Consider the following 15,053-nt stretch of genomic DNA (forward strand, 5'->3'; position numbering starts at 1 on the left):
CATCACACTTTAAAATTTATTTTAAGAGAGTTTTTCAAAGGTGTTTATATTAATTTCTCCTAAGCATAGCAATCTGTTTGAAAAATAACATTTTCGCATTTAAGTATGCAAGGTTTTTCCACTAAACGTATTCTTAGACACCTACTTGAGGTGTCTTTCCAGTTGTAAGGAACCTTTTCCCCCAAAGGGTCAAGTCACGCAGAAGATACTTTTGCTGTGGAAATAAACAAGGTGATTGGGAAGCCTAGAAGGGTCAGACAGACCAAGAAGCCTTAGCCAGGGTTGTGTGTTATCTTTCCATACATGTCATGTAGGATTTGTGGTGGTGTATCCTTTTGTATGTTTGTAAAGTGAAGGACTCTAATTTCTGGGAGACTGTTGGTCAGGATCTATGGGAGACATATAGTCTGTTTTATTTTTGGTATCAAATTGTCTGTGGCCCCATGCTGCTTCTTTGGGATTCTGATTTAGAGTTTCTAAATTACACCTAAATTATACAACTAAATTAGTTTAAAATCAGTGGAGTGGCTTTGTGCTGTTAATTACGAGACAGCATTGAGGGGCTGTCTGATCTAAAATGGTTTTATTTTCCATCTGTATTGCTGCCAACCCAAAATGAAATTAAAAACTTAGATTCCTACTACATCCTGAAACTGTAGCAGCTAGCCTTTACCCGCCATTACCAGGCAGCCTGAACACTAGCCTGAACGTGACTGAGAAACTTTTGAGTCCAGAAAGGTGAACTGAGTGTATTAGATACAGTACATAACTAGAAGCCTGTGTTAATTCTGCAGTTAACATTCATTCTTACTTAGTATCTCATATATGGTTGTCTGCTATGTATGTTCATATATATGTTACATATCTACTTTAATATGTATTTTACGTGGGGGTTTTTTTGCAAACAAAGAGTAAGCAATCAAATGATATATGGGTTCAATACTGTAGTATGCTATGAAACCCTGTGATTTGGTTAGCATGCTCAATTCTTGCTGTTATCATGACAAATGAGCAAATCTATTATTCCACAAGGAATTTCTGTTGAACAAATATTTTTATTCTGAAATATTGGGCTTTGAATAGCTCTTAATTTGTATGTCTTTTATGTGTCTGTAAAATACTGACATGTATCATGTGTCAACTCTGTTGTGTTCTGATTCTCAGTTTATGTATTTGACTTTATGACTGACTCCCTTCCTGATGGTGTGTGGTACTTGCTGCTTTCATTGCAAACTAGGAGGCTGGCAGGGCAATATGACAGGTTAAATGGTCTCGAGAAATCAGAAGACATCCCTGAGATTAATTACTTTCTTCTTCAAAATCTCTCTGTTGAAATACTCACCTTTCCTGTCATGCTGCAGGCCATCCAGCGAGAAAAGCCTGAGAAGTACAGAAAACTGCAAGATGCCAGCAGATCAGCTGAGGCCCTGGTGGAACAGATGGTGAATGGTAATTACATGGGAGTTGATTTAGATAATCTTCTTAGGGATTTGATAAATGCACATGTTCATATTTATCACAAGAATTATATTAGCAAATACTGTCTAAATGGAACAGTAAAGTAATATTGCCTTATATTTCTTTTATTATTTCTGAATGTTAAATCTGTTAATTAGAAGAGAGAAAAAAAACCTTACCACTTTAGTACCATGAAAAGAAACGTGTGTAAAACTTGCTCACAGTAATGAACTGTATATTAACAATCTGTTCTGCGCAGACTGAAGTTGTAATCTTATTTTCTGAGTATGCTAAGTTTTTGAAGGTACATTAACTCATCTGAGTTAGAAAGCTCTGAAGACATTATACTGAACAGTTCAAAAAAAGTGCTTTCTGACTTATACAATGTATGTTTTGTAATATACATATTGTTGTAATGTTCTGTATCATAGAAAACAACATTTTATTGGATTTGGAAGAGATTTTTGGCATTTGACTTTTCAAAGATAATAAATGTCAAAGCTTATACAACTCTTGAAAAAGAAAATTAGTTGTAAGTTATTTTTGTTATTGATTTTTTTAAAAAATTATTCTGTTATGTCATTCTTTTGAACTTTTAGATATTTTTAAAGGAAAAAGAAAAAACAAAGAAAGGTAGATGGAAGTAAAATTTTAAATCATGACATTGTCCTTGATATTAAAGATTGTCTAACTTTGCAATAAAATATTAAACATGGACCAACATCTGTCATACTGATATGATTACCAGAAATATAGATGTTGAATGCACTAAGCTTCAGAACATATATTTTATATTAAGTTGTTATAATGAAGAACCAAGAATTTAACTGCTAAAAGTGAAATGCTTTGAGTTTGAGGTACTAACTGGCAAAGCTAAACAAATTTGGTGGACTCCTAAGATTATCTTGCTTAAGCATGAGGGTATAATATTTTAAAAGTGTACATATTCAATGTGTGGGATATCTTTAATTACCATTACTGTTACAACTGTTGCAAGGGTTCCCTTCCCAGGCTCAGTGAATAGACTGAAGGGAGCCTGGTAACATCTGCACCCTCTTTGAAATAATTTTGGCAGTTTTCCATGGCTGATTATATAAAAAATTCTGTCAATTTTTTGGGACATGTTTTCTGCCTGGGAGATCTGGTTGTACAGGGCTTTTAAGGCAGTATTTGAAATTTGTGTGCTGCCACATCAAGTTTGTTATTTTGGGTGGAATCTGTCTAGGGCACATTTAGCAGCGTCCCTGTCTTCCTTTGGCCAAATGCAGATTCGCACCTCAAGAATTCCAGCTTCAGTTTCTTCAGATTATATAGTACTTTCCGGTGACCAATTTCGGTTTTAGTTGCAGAACTCACTAGCATGTTATATATTCCTTTTCTGGTACTGTGCTCCCTACCATGTCTAGTATCAAGTAGGTTAACATTCTGTCTTAAATATTCTCATGTGTTTTTAACTCAAGGTTCTCTTTTTTCTCCTTAAGTCCACGGGTCCATGCTTATTCATGGTTTATAGATGTTGTGTATAGATTTTGACTGTGTCTAGATGGGCGAATACGTATTTCCCGTGTCTTCCAAATCACACCTTTTTTTGGGAAGCATGTCTTCCAGTTGAGGCGCAAGCACAGGGTAGACTAGCTAAGCCAGCATGACTTCATCTGTTTCCTATCAACTGTTCTGAGCTCTGTATCATGCCATATATTGTGGGAGCTTTCATAGCAAGAATATTCTAGCAAAGATGACAGGTTAGTTGCCTGTGAGAATGAAGATCATTTTTTTGCCATGGTTTTAGGAAGAAACAGTTCCTTTGAGAAGAGAAACAGTTCCTCTCGACTTCAAACCTAAAATGTGTATGGGACTTTCAGCTACTCCCCTGCTGCAAAGGCAATTTGAAGAATAGTGTATGAAATGGTTAAATAATGCAGTAATCACCACCAGGTGGGAGCAGTAGGGAGTGGAATTAATTAATTAACATTAGTTGAGGAGAACTGTAAGATGATTTTAACAAAGAATTTGCAAATGGAAACTCTTGCTAGGTTCAAAATTATGCTTTGGGTGTAGAGGAAGTTAACTGCCATGTTCAGCCTTTTCACTTTTAAATGCAACAAATTTTCTTTTTACAGGGGCGTGTAGTGATAGGACGAGGGGTAATGGTTTTAAACTGAAAGAGGGTAGATTTAGATTAGGTATAAGGAAGAAATTCTTCACTATGCGTGTGGTGAGGCACTGGAACAGGTTGCCCAGAGAGGTGGTTGTTACCCACTCCCTGGGAGTGTTCAAGGCCAGGTTGAACGGGGCTTTGAGCAACCTGGTCTAGTGGAAGGTGTCCCTGCCCATGGCAGGGGGGGTGGAACTGGATGATCTTTAAGGTCCTTTTCAACCCAAACCATTCGATGATTCGATGATTCTATTTGTCTTTTATTCCAAATCATTATGATCTAATGCAATTGTAATTAATGGGATTATCTCTAAATTGATATTGAACTAAAAGCAATGTAAAAAATGTAACTCGAATTTAAACCTACCTCTCAAACTTTAACAAACTTATGCAACTTTATATTTTCCTTAGTAATTCAACTCAGTTTCTTTAGTCTTTGTATGGCTTGTGGAAATTAATTTGGGACATACAGTCTTCACCTCTGTTTTTTGTTTTTTTGTTGTTGATTGCTGGATTCACTAAGAACAAGAGGAAAGGATATAGCATAGGAAAGTTTTACTGAATCTCCAAAATGGAGTTCAACAAAGCAGACTGACTATGTCTACATACCTTTCTCTTCTAATGCTGGAACTCTTTTCCATAACATGGGAAGGAGCTGGAATTAATGTGCCTTTCTGGATTTGTGGGAGGCACACAGTTTAACATCTATTGAAGGGAAGATGTACTATGTTATCTTGAATGAGCTTTCTAACTATCACAATCTACAAATCACAAATGATGATGCTCCCATTGTTATTCTGTGTGGTACTTTCTTTAGGGAAAACAGTCAGTGATACAAGTGATGATTGTCATGCATTTGCAATGTAATCTGTAATTAAAAGACTACACAAAGCAAACAGATTAAAGGCACAGATCAGTTGTGAAGCCAAGTGAGGACAATTTTAACTGCACTGTTACTTTTTACTTTTTGTGGATCAGTGAGATCTGGACTAATAATGATTAGACTCTTAAGATTCAGATTATGCTATCACTAAATTCTTGGCTTTAGTTATATATAAAATGTGCTTCCTCTTTGCTCATAAACAAGATTCTGAATGTAACAGATGAAGAGCATAAAAAGATGAAGACCTCTGGTGGATTATAAGAGAGAGTTCAGAACAGTGGTGAATTTCATTGTTGTATCATTTATATTTACTTTCTTGGTTTTATTTTTACTGTGATAGAAGGGGGAATAAGTAAAAAGTAGGATTCAAATTCTGGAGAGAATTGTATTAGTTTATTTATTGTTTCATTTATTTATTCCTTAGCACAGAGGAAAATATTCTGAGGAAATTTATTTATACAGGGTGCTATTCTTGTGTTACATAAATGCTTTCAGGCATTGTCAGCAAAAGTATTTTGCACTAAGAAGAACTGCCATCTTACGCAGTGTAGCTATTCTTGTGTTAGTAAGCAGTGTGTCTGGACATTGCCATTTGAAGGTCTTCTCCCATCACAGGGGAAATCACTGATGCTTTTGGTGGATGGTTCTTTACCCAACCACTCATCTTCTACACGGGCCGTGCTCTGCTTCTCCTTGCCCATTCTTTTAAAGAAGTCTGATGATTACAGTCAATGAAAACTTACATCATCTGTTTACCAGTGTTTCTAAGAAAAAATTTTATTCTGGTTTTCTAAATTCTATTTTTAAATAGTGTAGCAAATCTGTTGATGCATGAGTGAAGCAGTTTAGCAGTTTGGGTGGATGTTTGACCATTATAGTAGTTTAGAATAAAAAAAACAGGGCATCAAAATGAATACTGATAAGCAGCATTAAAGTCATATTGATAAACAGCATTGAAGTGAATACAAATGCATTTGTTGTGATAAAACACGTGATTGTTAAATGCCACTGTTCTGTGAAAGAAATGTATTATCTTGTGAGTTACTATTTCACATATGCTCATGAGTCAAAAGCTATAAAAACACAAATAGTATTACATTATTCTATCATAGAACCATAGCAAATGATAAATGCACTTAATAAGATATACTTCATATTAAGTGGCAATTCCAAAGTACTTGCATGTCAGGTGCTGCGCAATTAAAAATATTCAGACACAATTTGTTATGTGCAGTACACAAAGTAATAAAATTAATGGATGCACTTCAGATAATGATCTGTTTCCTCTGGGTACAATATATTTATTCACTGATTATATCAGAAGCTTTTAGAATATGAAACATTAAAAGATTAGGAACCATTATTCCTAAAATAGTATTGTTTTACCAGAGAATGGGTTTTATATAGTTTCTTCGCCTGCTTGTCAACTTTTGGTATGTCTTGCTGCCATGAGTGAAGCAGAGTAAAGGAATTGATGTTAACATCATGAATGAAAGCTGGTGGTTGCTTAAGTTAACGAAGAAATCTATACTTATTGTGGAAGCAAGTTTCAAATTCTTGATTTTTAGCAATTTAATGATTAGAAACATTAAAATTATGCCCTCATTGCATCAACTACTCAAGTAGTTATTAATTTGTCATTTTCAATGAGATGGAGGACTAGATTTCTTCAAAATAAGACAAAATGTTGACAGATTTGCCCAAATTATTTCAGGTGTAAGTAATGGCCATTTTCTTATATTCTTCTGGGAATGACATACCGACATCTGATAGACAACTCTGAGTTACCTGAGCAGACTGTGAATTAAGAGAGCTTTAAAAATGCATCCTATGGAGATTTTCAGATGGGTCTTCCTTTCGGTAGGATATTGGGTGAGGTGCACCTCTGCAATCTTTTACCAGACATGGCTCTGCACACTTCAATCTTGTATTGTCTGCTTCAGTTACATGAAGAGCAAAAGCATTTCTTTGTTCATCTGTTCACTTGTGGAATCACATTTAGACTCAAGGTTTAGATATTAAAGAAAATTGAATAATATTGGGTATTTCCACATATTTAAATGTTATGTTAAGAGGGACATATGAGTACGAAGAAGAAAAGAGGATCTGATGAATCTAGATTTTCATCTGAAATACAGTCCTCTCTGAATCATTGAAGAAAATATTACAGTGAAAATATTATTATGTAAGGAGAATCCATGACTGCACTTCCCCTGGTAATCATAATCTTGCCTAAGGGTACTTTGGAGATTGTGGCAGCTGAAAAGAGAGGAAAGGAGGAATAAATAAAAGTAATCTTTTTATATCTACTCTGCCAAACTCATAGGTAGTGTCTTTCAGGTTCAGAGGTAATCATGAACACAGTGGCAAAGATACCTGCTCTCTCTTATGAGTATACAGCATTTTTATAACCAAAGTCACAACAGGATAGAAGCAATTGTTGAAATATAGCATAGTTAAAGGCTCATCTTCTAGATTATGTGTTTGGTTTTGCTGTTGGTAAGATTCCGTGTCTATGTGCTTGGTCGTCTTTGATTGTTGTTGTGTAGACATGCTATGCCATTGAGGTTTATGCTGCCTCTTCACATAGTACTGTTCAAAGGACATTACACTTTAAGAAAATGTAGTTATGCATATCACATCTCCAGATGCAAATACATGCACACAAAAGACCAGATCACTGTTGGATTTTATGAAGGTGTGTCAAAATACTGTTTAGCTCTTTATGCTCTAAGCTTCATTTTATACCCTTGCTCAGCCTTTAAACTGTGCTATCCAGTTTCCAGACTATAATGTCTATGTATAGCTACTCCAATCACCACAGTTGCCATTATCTCCCAGTAGTACTGGGCTTCCTATCTGTCTGTATTTTTACTTGTACTTTTTGAAATCATGTACAATTTGCTTGGCTAGGGCAACATCCCAGAAACAGATCACGTCCAGGAAGCTGATGTTGGGTACTGCACAGTCTGTTTCCAAGTGGCCTGTTTCCAAGCGACTCTGAAAGGAATAGCCCTGAGCTGAATCCAGAACAGGATTTGCCAGAGAACTGTGGTGCTCCACAGCAGACATGATCCCAGATTACCATTTAGTGTGTGTTACCATATAGAATGCATTATAGTAATTCTTTAGAAAATTTTATTATAATAAATTTCAAGTACTTTATTTATGGCATTTAGCTGTAATTAGGACTCAGTTTCCTATGTTCCACCTTCAAAAATTGCACGTGAACTTTACTATTTTTTATCCTTGATAAAGAAATTTTCCTGCAGATTGGTTGTACAGGTTGCAAACAAGATAAACCATATTGACAGTGTATCAAAAATCACAGAAGTAGAGCACTGAAGGCTTTTGTCTCATTTACTTTTAAACTTGTTTTTAAGAAATAAAAATTTTATTATTTTGATAAAAACATAGCTTAGGTTTTAAAGGTTAACTCATGTATGACTAAGTGATGATGTTATTAAAACTGTTCTTAACTGTATAACGTTACTCAGTGGATTGAGAAGTTTATTAATTTTTAAATCAATATGCGTCCTATTCCTATGTGTACACTACATTTCATGCCAGTAAAAAAAGTTAGGGACTACATTTAAACTGCCTTTGAAAAATAAATGAGATGCTTGTTAATATTATTTTGAACTCAGCCAGAGTTCAAGTTTCAGAATAATAATAGATGACATTATTGTAAGACCCCTTTGCTTATCTTTGATATGCATTGCCTTACTTTCTTCACAGAGTATATAGAGCTCTTTTACCTTTCAATATTCTAGATAGTTGCCTTCTCTGTAATAAGTAAAGTCAGTTTTCTTTTATGAATTTTAATTTAAGCATGATTATTGAACAATAGACAGAAATAGGCAAACTACATCAGAGAAACCAAACCCTGTCTGAAAATAACCATAGAGAAGTGTCATCTATGCTTTCTTAGCTCTGTCTTTGCTTAATGTCTACTGATGGTCACTGCTGGACACATGGGATTGGCCTAGATGGAGGTTTAATCTGATCATATATTTATTCCTTAGTGCTTATGCTATTTCTAAAATAACATGTAAAGCAAAGCTTAAAGATTGGATTATCAGAAACTTCATAATTCCCATTCATTTAAATCAGGTTTTACAAAAAAACCCAACAGTCTTGTACATTAAAATCTAATTACAGTCCAGACATAGTTTTCAAAGTCCAGCTGTCAGGCATTTTTTTATTTCTTACAGCGGTTTTAATTATGTATTGTATCTCTTTTTTCTTCTTCATTCCCATTCCTGTACTTTAATGCACTTTATAATTCATTCCTATAGCAACAAAAGTACCCTGGCAGCAACTTAAAATATTTTTGAAATGCTTTCTCCACTAATGTGTAACATCTGTATGTTCAGGTCTGTTATTTGATGATAAATCATTAACTGGATTTATGAGCTCTCAAATACAGAAATTGAATTGTCAGATTATTTTTTTTTCTTTGTGTCTTATTTATCTTTAAGTGTCTTCTTCTCTTGTTTTCTTTCTAGAGGGTCTGAATGCTGACAACATTAGACAAGCCTCTGAGCAGCTGAAGAGCCGCTGGATTGAGTTCTGTCAGTTGCTGAGTGAAAGACTGGCATGGCTGGAGTACCAAAATAACATCATTGACTTCTACTCCCAGCTGCAGCAACTGGAGCAGACAGCAATTACTGCAGAAAACTGGCTGAAAGCACAATCCACATCAGCAACAGATCCTGCTACAGTAAAAACTCAGTTGGAAAAATGCAAGGTTAGAGATTCTTCTCCAAGTTTTTTATGATATTGTACTTCATAGGAATTCCAACAGTGGGCCAGATTATGGCCTACACTACTTCAATATAAAAGTGGAAAATGGACTCCTTACTTTCCAAGGTAATTATTGAAAATATTTATTCAAGGAAGGGAAAGACTAGTAAAGAAATAAAGAGGAAATGGGACCTAGAGTATGGGTATTTAAAACTCTGCCTCAAATATTTGCTTGTTAAGATACTTAGATACCTCAAGCTAGGGAACTATGCCCCTAAACTCTCTTTCCTTTTTTTTTTTTTTTTTTTTTTCTGTAAGAATCTGTCTCTTTGGGTCTTCATTAAGCAACTGTTGCTCATCACCTCTGTCATAAGGATCTGGGCCAGAAAATTGTCATCATGGTCAAGTTCAAAATTCTGCCATTGCAGACCACTTTACTTGTTATACGCCCTGCATTTTGATACAGGGTGGATTGTGGAGTCAAATGGAGGAATATTCTTCTGTCGTCATATGACAGAATTACAGTAGTTGTACAGAAAACGTCACACTAATTCACTTATTATTCTCTCTAAATATTTTCACTTGTGTGCTGCACCATTGTAGAAATTTGCTTATCTCTCTTACTTGTTATGGTTTAACCCCAGCCAGTAGCTAAGCCCCACACAGCTGCTCGCTCACTCCTCCCTAGTGGGATAGGGGAGAGAATCAGAAAAGTAAAAGTGAGAAAACTCATGGGTTGAGATAAAGACAGTTTAATAGATAAAGCAAAAACTGCACAAGCAGACAAAGCAAAACAAGGAATTCATTCACTACTTCCCATGGGCAGGCAGGTGTTCAGCCACCTCCACAAAAGCCAGGCTCCATCACGCATAACAGTGACGGGAAGACAAACGCCATAACTCCAAATGTCACCCCCTTCCTTCTTCCCCAAGCTTTATATGCTGAGCACAAGGGCATATTATATGGAATATCCCTTTGGTCAGTTGGGGTCAGCTGTCCCAGCTGTGTACCCTCCCAGCTTGTTGTGCACCCCCAGCCTGATCGCTGGTGGGGTGGGGTGAGAGGCAGAAAAGGACTTGATGCTGTGCAAGCACTGCTCAGCAATAACTAAAACATCTCTGTATTATCAACACTGTTTTCAGCACAAATCCAAAACATAGCCTCATGTTAGCTACTGTGAAAAAAATTAACTCTATCCCAGCCAAAACCAGCACATTACTGTAGACAATTCTGTGGGTGGAGATAACTTACAAGACAATGTTGTTTGACAGGAATCTGTTGAGATGTAGTAATGAATTATAAATTGCATGACATACTTGTAGTTATGAAATCTCTGGCTCCAGAAGCTCTCAAACTGAAAACAATGTTTGAAATCCAAATTTAGGTCTATGCTATTACTTCTATTTTCAGCCATTTTCAAGCTGGTGTTGTGCTTACAGGGGTTCTCTGTTTTCTTGCACTTAGAGTAGCTCTACTATGTACATTTGGCTTATTTTCCTCATTTCTTTTTACTTAGTAGTTGCAAGTGTCATGGTGTGTACAAGGTCTCCTGAAGGTATAATAGCACAAGCTCATTGCTCTCTACAGCTTCCTGAGGAGGGGAAGTGGAGAGAGGTGCTGATCTCTTCTCCCTGGGATCCAGTGACAGGATTCGTGGGAATGGTTCAAAGCTGCACCAGGGGAGGTTTAGACTGGACATTAAGAAGGATTGCTTTACTAAGAGGGTGGTCAAACATTGGAACAGGTGTCTTAGAGAAGTGGTCGATGCCCCAAGCCTGTCAGTGTTTAAGAGGCATTGGAGAATGCCCTTAACAACACACTTTAACTTGGTCAGCCCTGAACTGGTCAGGCAGTTGGACTACATGATCTTTGTAGGTCCTTTCCAACTGAAATTATTCTATTCTATTCTATTCTATTCTATTCTATTCTATTCTATTCTATTCTATTCTATTCTATTCTATTCTATTCTATTCTATTCTATTCTATTCTATTCTATTCTATTCTATTCCATTCCATTCCATTCCATTCCATTCCATTCCATTCCATTCCATTCCATTCCATTCTCAACCTGTAATGTGTTACTGGGTGTCTTCTAGAAATCACTGTACATATTCATGTGTCCTTTTCTACATCATGCTATTTAGCCTGTATGTAATCTAACAGATGATTCCAGGATTGTGGGACGTGGAGTTTTTATCTTCCCAGCTCCACATGAAAAGGATGCTCCTTAGGCATGGAATTTTAATGTGCAATCTATCTCATTTTCTTTGAACCTTATACTACTAACATGATAATGTCATGCGAAAGTGACTTTAAACAATGGTACGAGCATCATATTGGGAGCAGAGGTATTGATTTGTGAGAAAAGATTTAAAATGTTGACTTTGTTCTTACTATAACTGATGTAGTTGGAAGCAAACCAGTTGTGGTTTACACATTGAAAAAGTGGTGATTTCATGGCACTATGATTTCATTTGTTGGACAGCTTTATCTTGATGGGTTTTTTTTGTTCAAACATGCAGGACGAAATAATCCGAATGTCAACCCTTCAGCCTCAAATTGAACGGCTAAAGGCTGAAAGTCAAGCGCTCAAAGAGAAAGAACAAGGGCCAGTGTTTCTGGATGCTGACCTTGCTGCTTTTACCAGCCATTTCAAACAAATACTTGCTGACATGCATGCCAGAGAAAAGCAGCTACAGACCAGTAAGTGTTAATGACAAGAAGTCAATTTGCCAGACTGGCATGCAAAGAATAGGTGTATGTATTTTGCTTTCCTACTGTTGTATTTGCTTTTGTCATGCTAAACCAGTACTACAATTTAGGTGGTCTTTTTTGCAATTAAGTTAGTCTTTCAGAAATTGTGATTGTGTTATATATTTTATATTAATAGGAAAACAAGGGAAGGTACACTATTCAGAAGCAAAAGTTATACTCAGTGTAGTTATACCATAAGATCTCCTTTTAGCATGTTTATGGACAGATTCAGTGATATTTTTTGGCAACATAAAACTGTCTCTGTTTAATTGGGATATAAGACAGGGCTGTCTATCTCTGTCTGTAGAGAGGAGAGAGAGTTTAATTGCAGGAGTGAATCTGCTCTCGATTTTCACAGAATAGAAATTTAACTCCATAAAGCTCATCAAAGAGAGTAGCTACTTTAGGTTATCTAGGTTTTCATCATGTGGTGAACTGTTCCTTTTTGGCAACACAGCATATGTGTCTGCTATTTACAACATTATTTGCAATATTTGTAATAAAATGCATTTTTCAAAAGGGAAAATGCTATACCAAAGTAGAAAGTTGACTTTATTCCTTATTAAAGATACATAGCATGTCAGTCACTACTTTATACTTTATGTATTTGATTATGAAATTAAAAATAAAATATCGGACAAAAAAAAAGAAAATGTAATTTTTCTCAACAGCAAAGAGATTATTTGCCCCTTAAACCAATGATATCTCTAAATGACTGTACTGTTTTGAAATTAGGCATAGTGCTAGCTCCTTCTAGTGGATCTTTATAGTATTCCTCCTAAATTCTTTCATGGAGAGGCTTGGATTTTTCAACACTGCATTATTGTGCTGCTGTAGTTACTTCACATATGCACACACACGCAAACTGAAGAGGTGATGATGCATAAGAGAACTGAAGAAATAAAACTGAAGAAATAAAATGCAAGTGATGAAAGAATGAGCTGTAGAATTTTAGTATTAAGGAGTGTAAAGTTTATTCATGACTATAAAGTCAAGACATATAGTGGGTAAGATTTAAAAACTGTTAATGTCACACTGGTTTATAAACTGAAATCAGTTACCATTCTGCCAAGAGGAAAATATGGTAAGTGCTAGCTTCTTTATGATTTCTTCTACATCTTGTTTTGTGTAATTGCTGGCTTTGCCTCACCTAATTTTACTCTAGCGAGACTTCATGAACTAACCAGTTGGTTAGTCCTGTAGAGATGAGTAGTGTTCACTGCCTGAACTGTAATACCACGAAGCAGGGGCTTTGGTAAAGTTCTTCCTGGCTGTAGCTGTTCATTCCCACTCTCGTGCCACCATGCACTCCTCCAGTGCCCTGACCAGCCACAGGAGCAGCTGTCCTGAGGCAGCAGTGTTGGACAGGCTGGGGTAAGTCTCCTACACTGCTAGAGAACAGAAGCCCCTGAATCAGTATCTTATGGAGCCCTGGTCAGTGGTTATTCTTTTATGTGGCTGCTCTGCATCACAGATGCTTCATCTCAAACGGTTTAGCTGTCAAGATGAGAAGGTTTTATCCTGTACGGTACATACCTGTAGTGATATTTTATGTGAGATTATGATGTCAATCATATTTTATCTTCAGAAATTTTATATACAGTTTTATCCAAAGCGCTAACTTGCTTTCATAACTCTGCTGTAGTCATGCTTGGGATACTGCATTAGGTCTAATTCAATTCAGGAAAGTCTTACAAATAAAAAATCTGAAAAAAACCCTGAAGCTAAAGCATAGAAAATTTGGCTCTTTGAGTCCAAGTTTGTTCTGCTTTCTTCAATGACTCTCTTGCTTCTGTTGAACAGATGGAGAGAAAGCCATATCCCATGTCTTTATTTTAGCCTTAGTGTAATAGAAAATGGTGAAATTTTGTTAGAGCATTTCAGATATTTCCCTCTTTTATTTGCATAAATTATTTGCAAGTAACTCTTTTCTACAGATAGAAGAATTTCTTAAAGACTGAATGGTGTTTTACATATCAGTGGTAGTATTTGCTCCTTTTTTCTTCTGCATACATATAACCTACATGTGCTAGAAAGATTTTTTTTCATTCATCATTACAGCTTTTTTTTTTAATGTTAAATGGATTTTCAATTCATCATTCAGAGGTTGGGTTTTTGGTTTTGTTTTTTTCCTGTATTTAATGGTTCATTACTCCATTATCTTTTCTGATAGATAAGGGTATTAAGCTATTCTGTTCTGTTTTCCAAGGGAATTTTTTCGCCAAAAAAAGTCTTCTCTAGTTCTAGGAGATTGTGTCCCTCAAATATTTTTGTTTTAGTGGGTTTTTTTGAGGGTGGTGATGGCTTTGTTTTGGGTTTTTTTGAGGTTCAAGAGTGCTTAGTATTTTCTCTAAGCTGCACAGTAGATTTTTTAATAAAATATTATCAAAGATGAACTCAGATTTTCTCAGATATTTTTCAACATGATTTAACATTTCCAGTTATAAAACCTAATTTAAAACCAGTTCTAAAACCGATTTTGTTGTTATTTCACTATTTTGCAGTGTTGCTTATGAAAGAAATATAACCTCATAAAATATGAGGAAATATGACCTCATTTTTCTTACTTTATAGAATGTCTGTATATCCATAGGTAATTGATCCTATTGAAGATGGTGCATCCATCATTCCAGCTCCCCCCCGCCTTCCCAAACACATTTGGAGTCATTTCTAGAATAATGGTATATAGAAAAAAATAGAGGTCAGACACTGCTTCAAACTATTCAGTAATGTACACAAGGGAGTGAAACGGACAATCATGTCAGTAATTCGAATATGAATAATGTGATTTCCCAAGGAAATTCTTAGTTTTATAATTGCCTTGGTGAGGAATGAGGGATTGAACTTTATATTTACTAGTCTTGAAATTAACTGCTGCTGTGTCAAAGAGATGGAGCAGCCTGGTCAGCCTCCCATTCCCCCTCAGCCCAGGGAGATCTGTCAGTCAGTGTCAGGTAAGTGAATACTCCTTGGTTCAAACTACCTCCTGGGTGGCAGCTGATTCATTCCAGCATTCCTCTTGCTCTGTGACTGGACTAAAGTGTGTTAAGGTGCTTC

At 35.9% G+C, this 15,053-nt stretch overlaps 1 protein-coding gene across 8 annotated transcripts in view; it reads left to right on the forward strand.

The window, feature by feature from the left end:
* The window catches only part of DMD (dystrophin), a 1,148,563-nt gene that overhangs the window by 379,828 nt on the left and 753,682 nt on the right, over positions 1–15,053 (forward strand). For all 8 annotated transcript variants that reach the window (XM_074814589.1, XM_074814586.1, XM_074814591.1 and 5 more), the window contains 3 exons: positions 1,362–1,449; positions 9,005–9,246; positions 11,765–11,945. In XM_074814589.1, coding sequence (XP_074670690.1) covers positions 1,362–1,449; positions 9,005–9,246; positions 11,765–11,945 — 511 coding nt within the window. The remainder of the gene's footprint in view (positions 1–1,361; positions 1,450–9,004; positions 9,247–11,764; positions 11,946–15,053) is intronic.

The sequence above is a fragment of the Strix aluco genome, chromosome 2 (assembly GCF_031877795.1).
Source record: "Strix aluco isolate bStrAlu1 chromosome 2, bStrAlu1.hap1, whole genome shotgun sequence".
In the NCBI taxonomy this organism is placed as follows: Eukaryota; Metazoa; Chordata; class Aves; order Strigiformes; family Strigidae; genus Strix; species Strix aluco.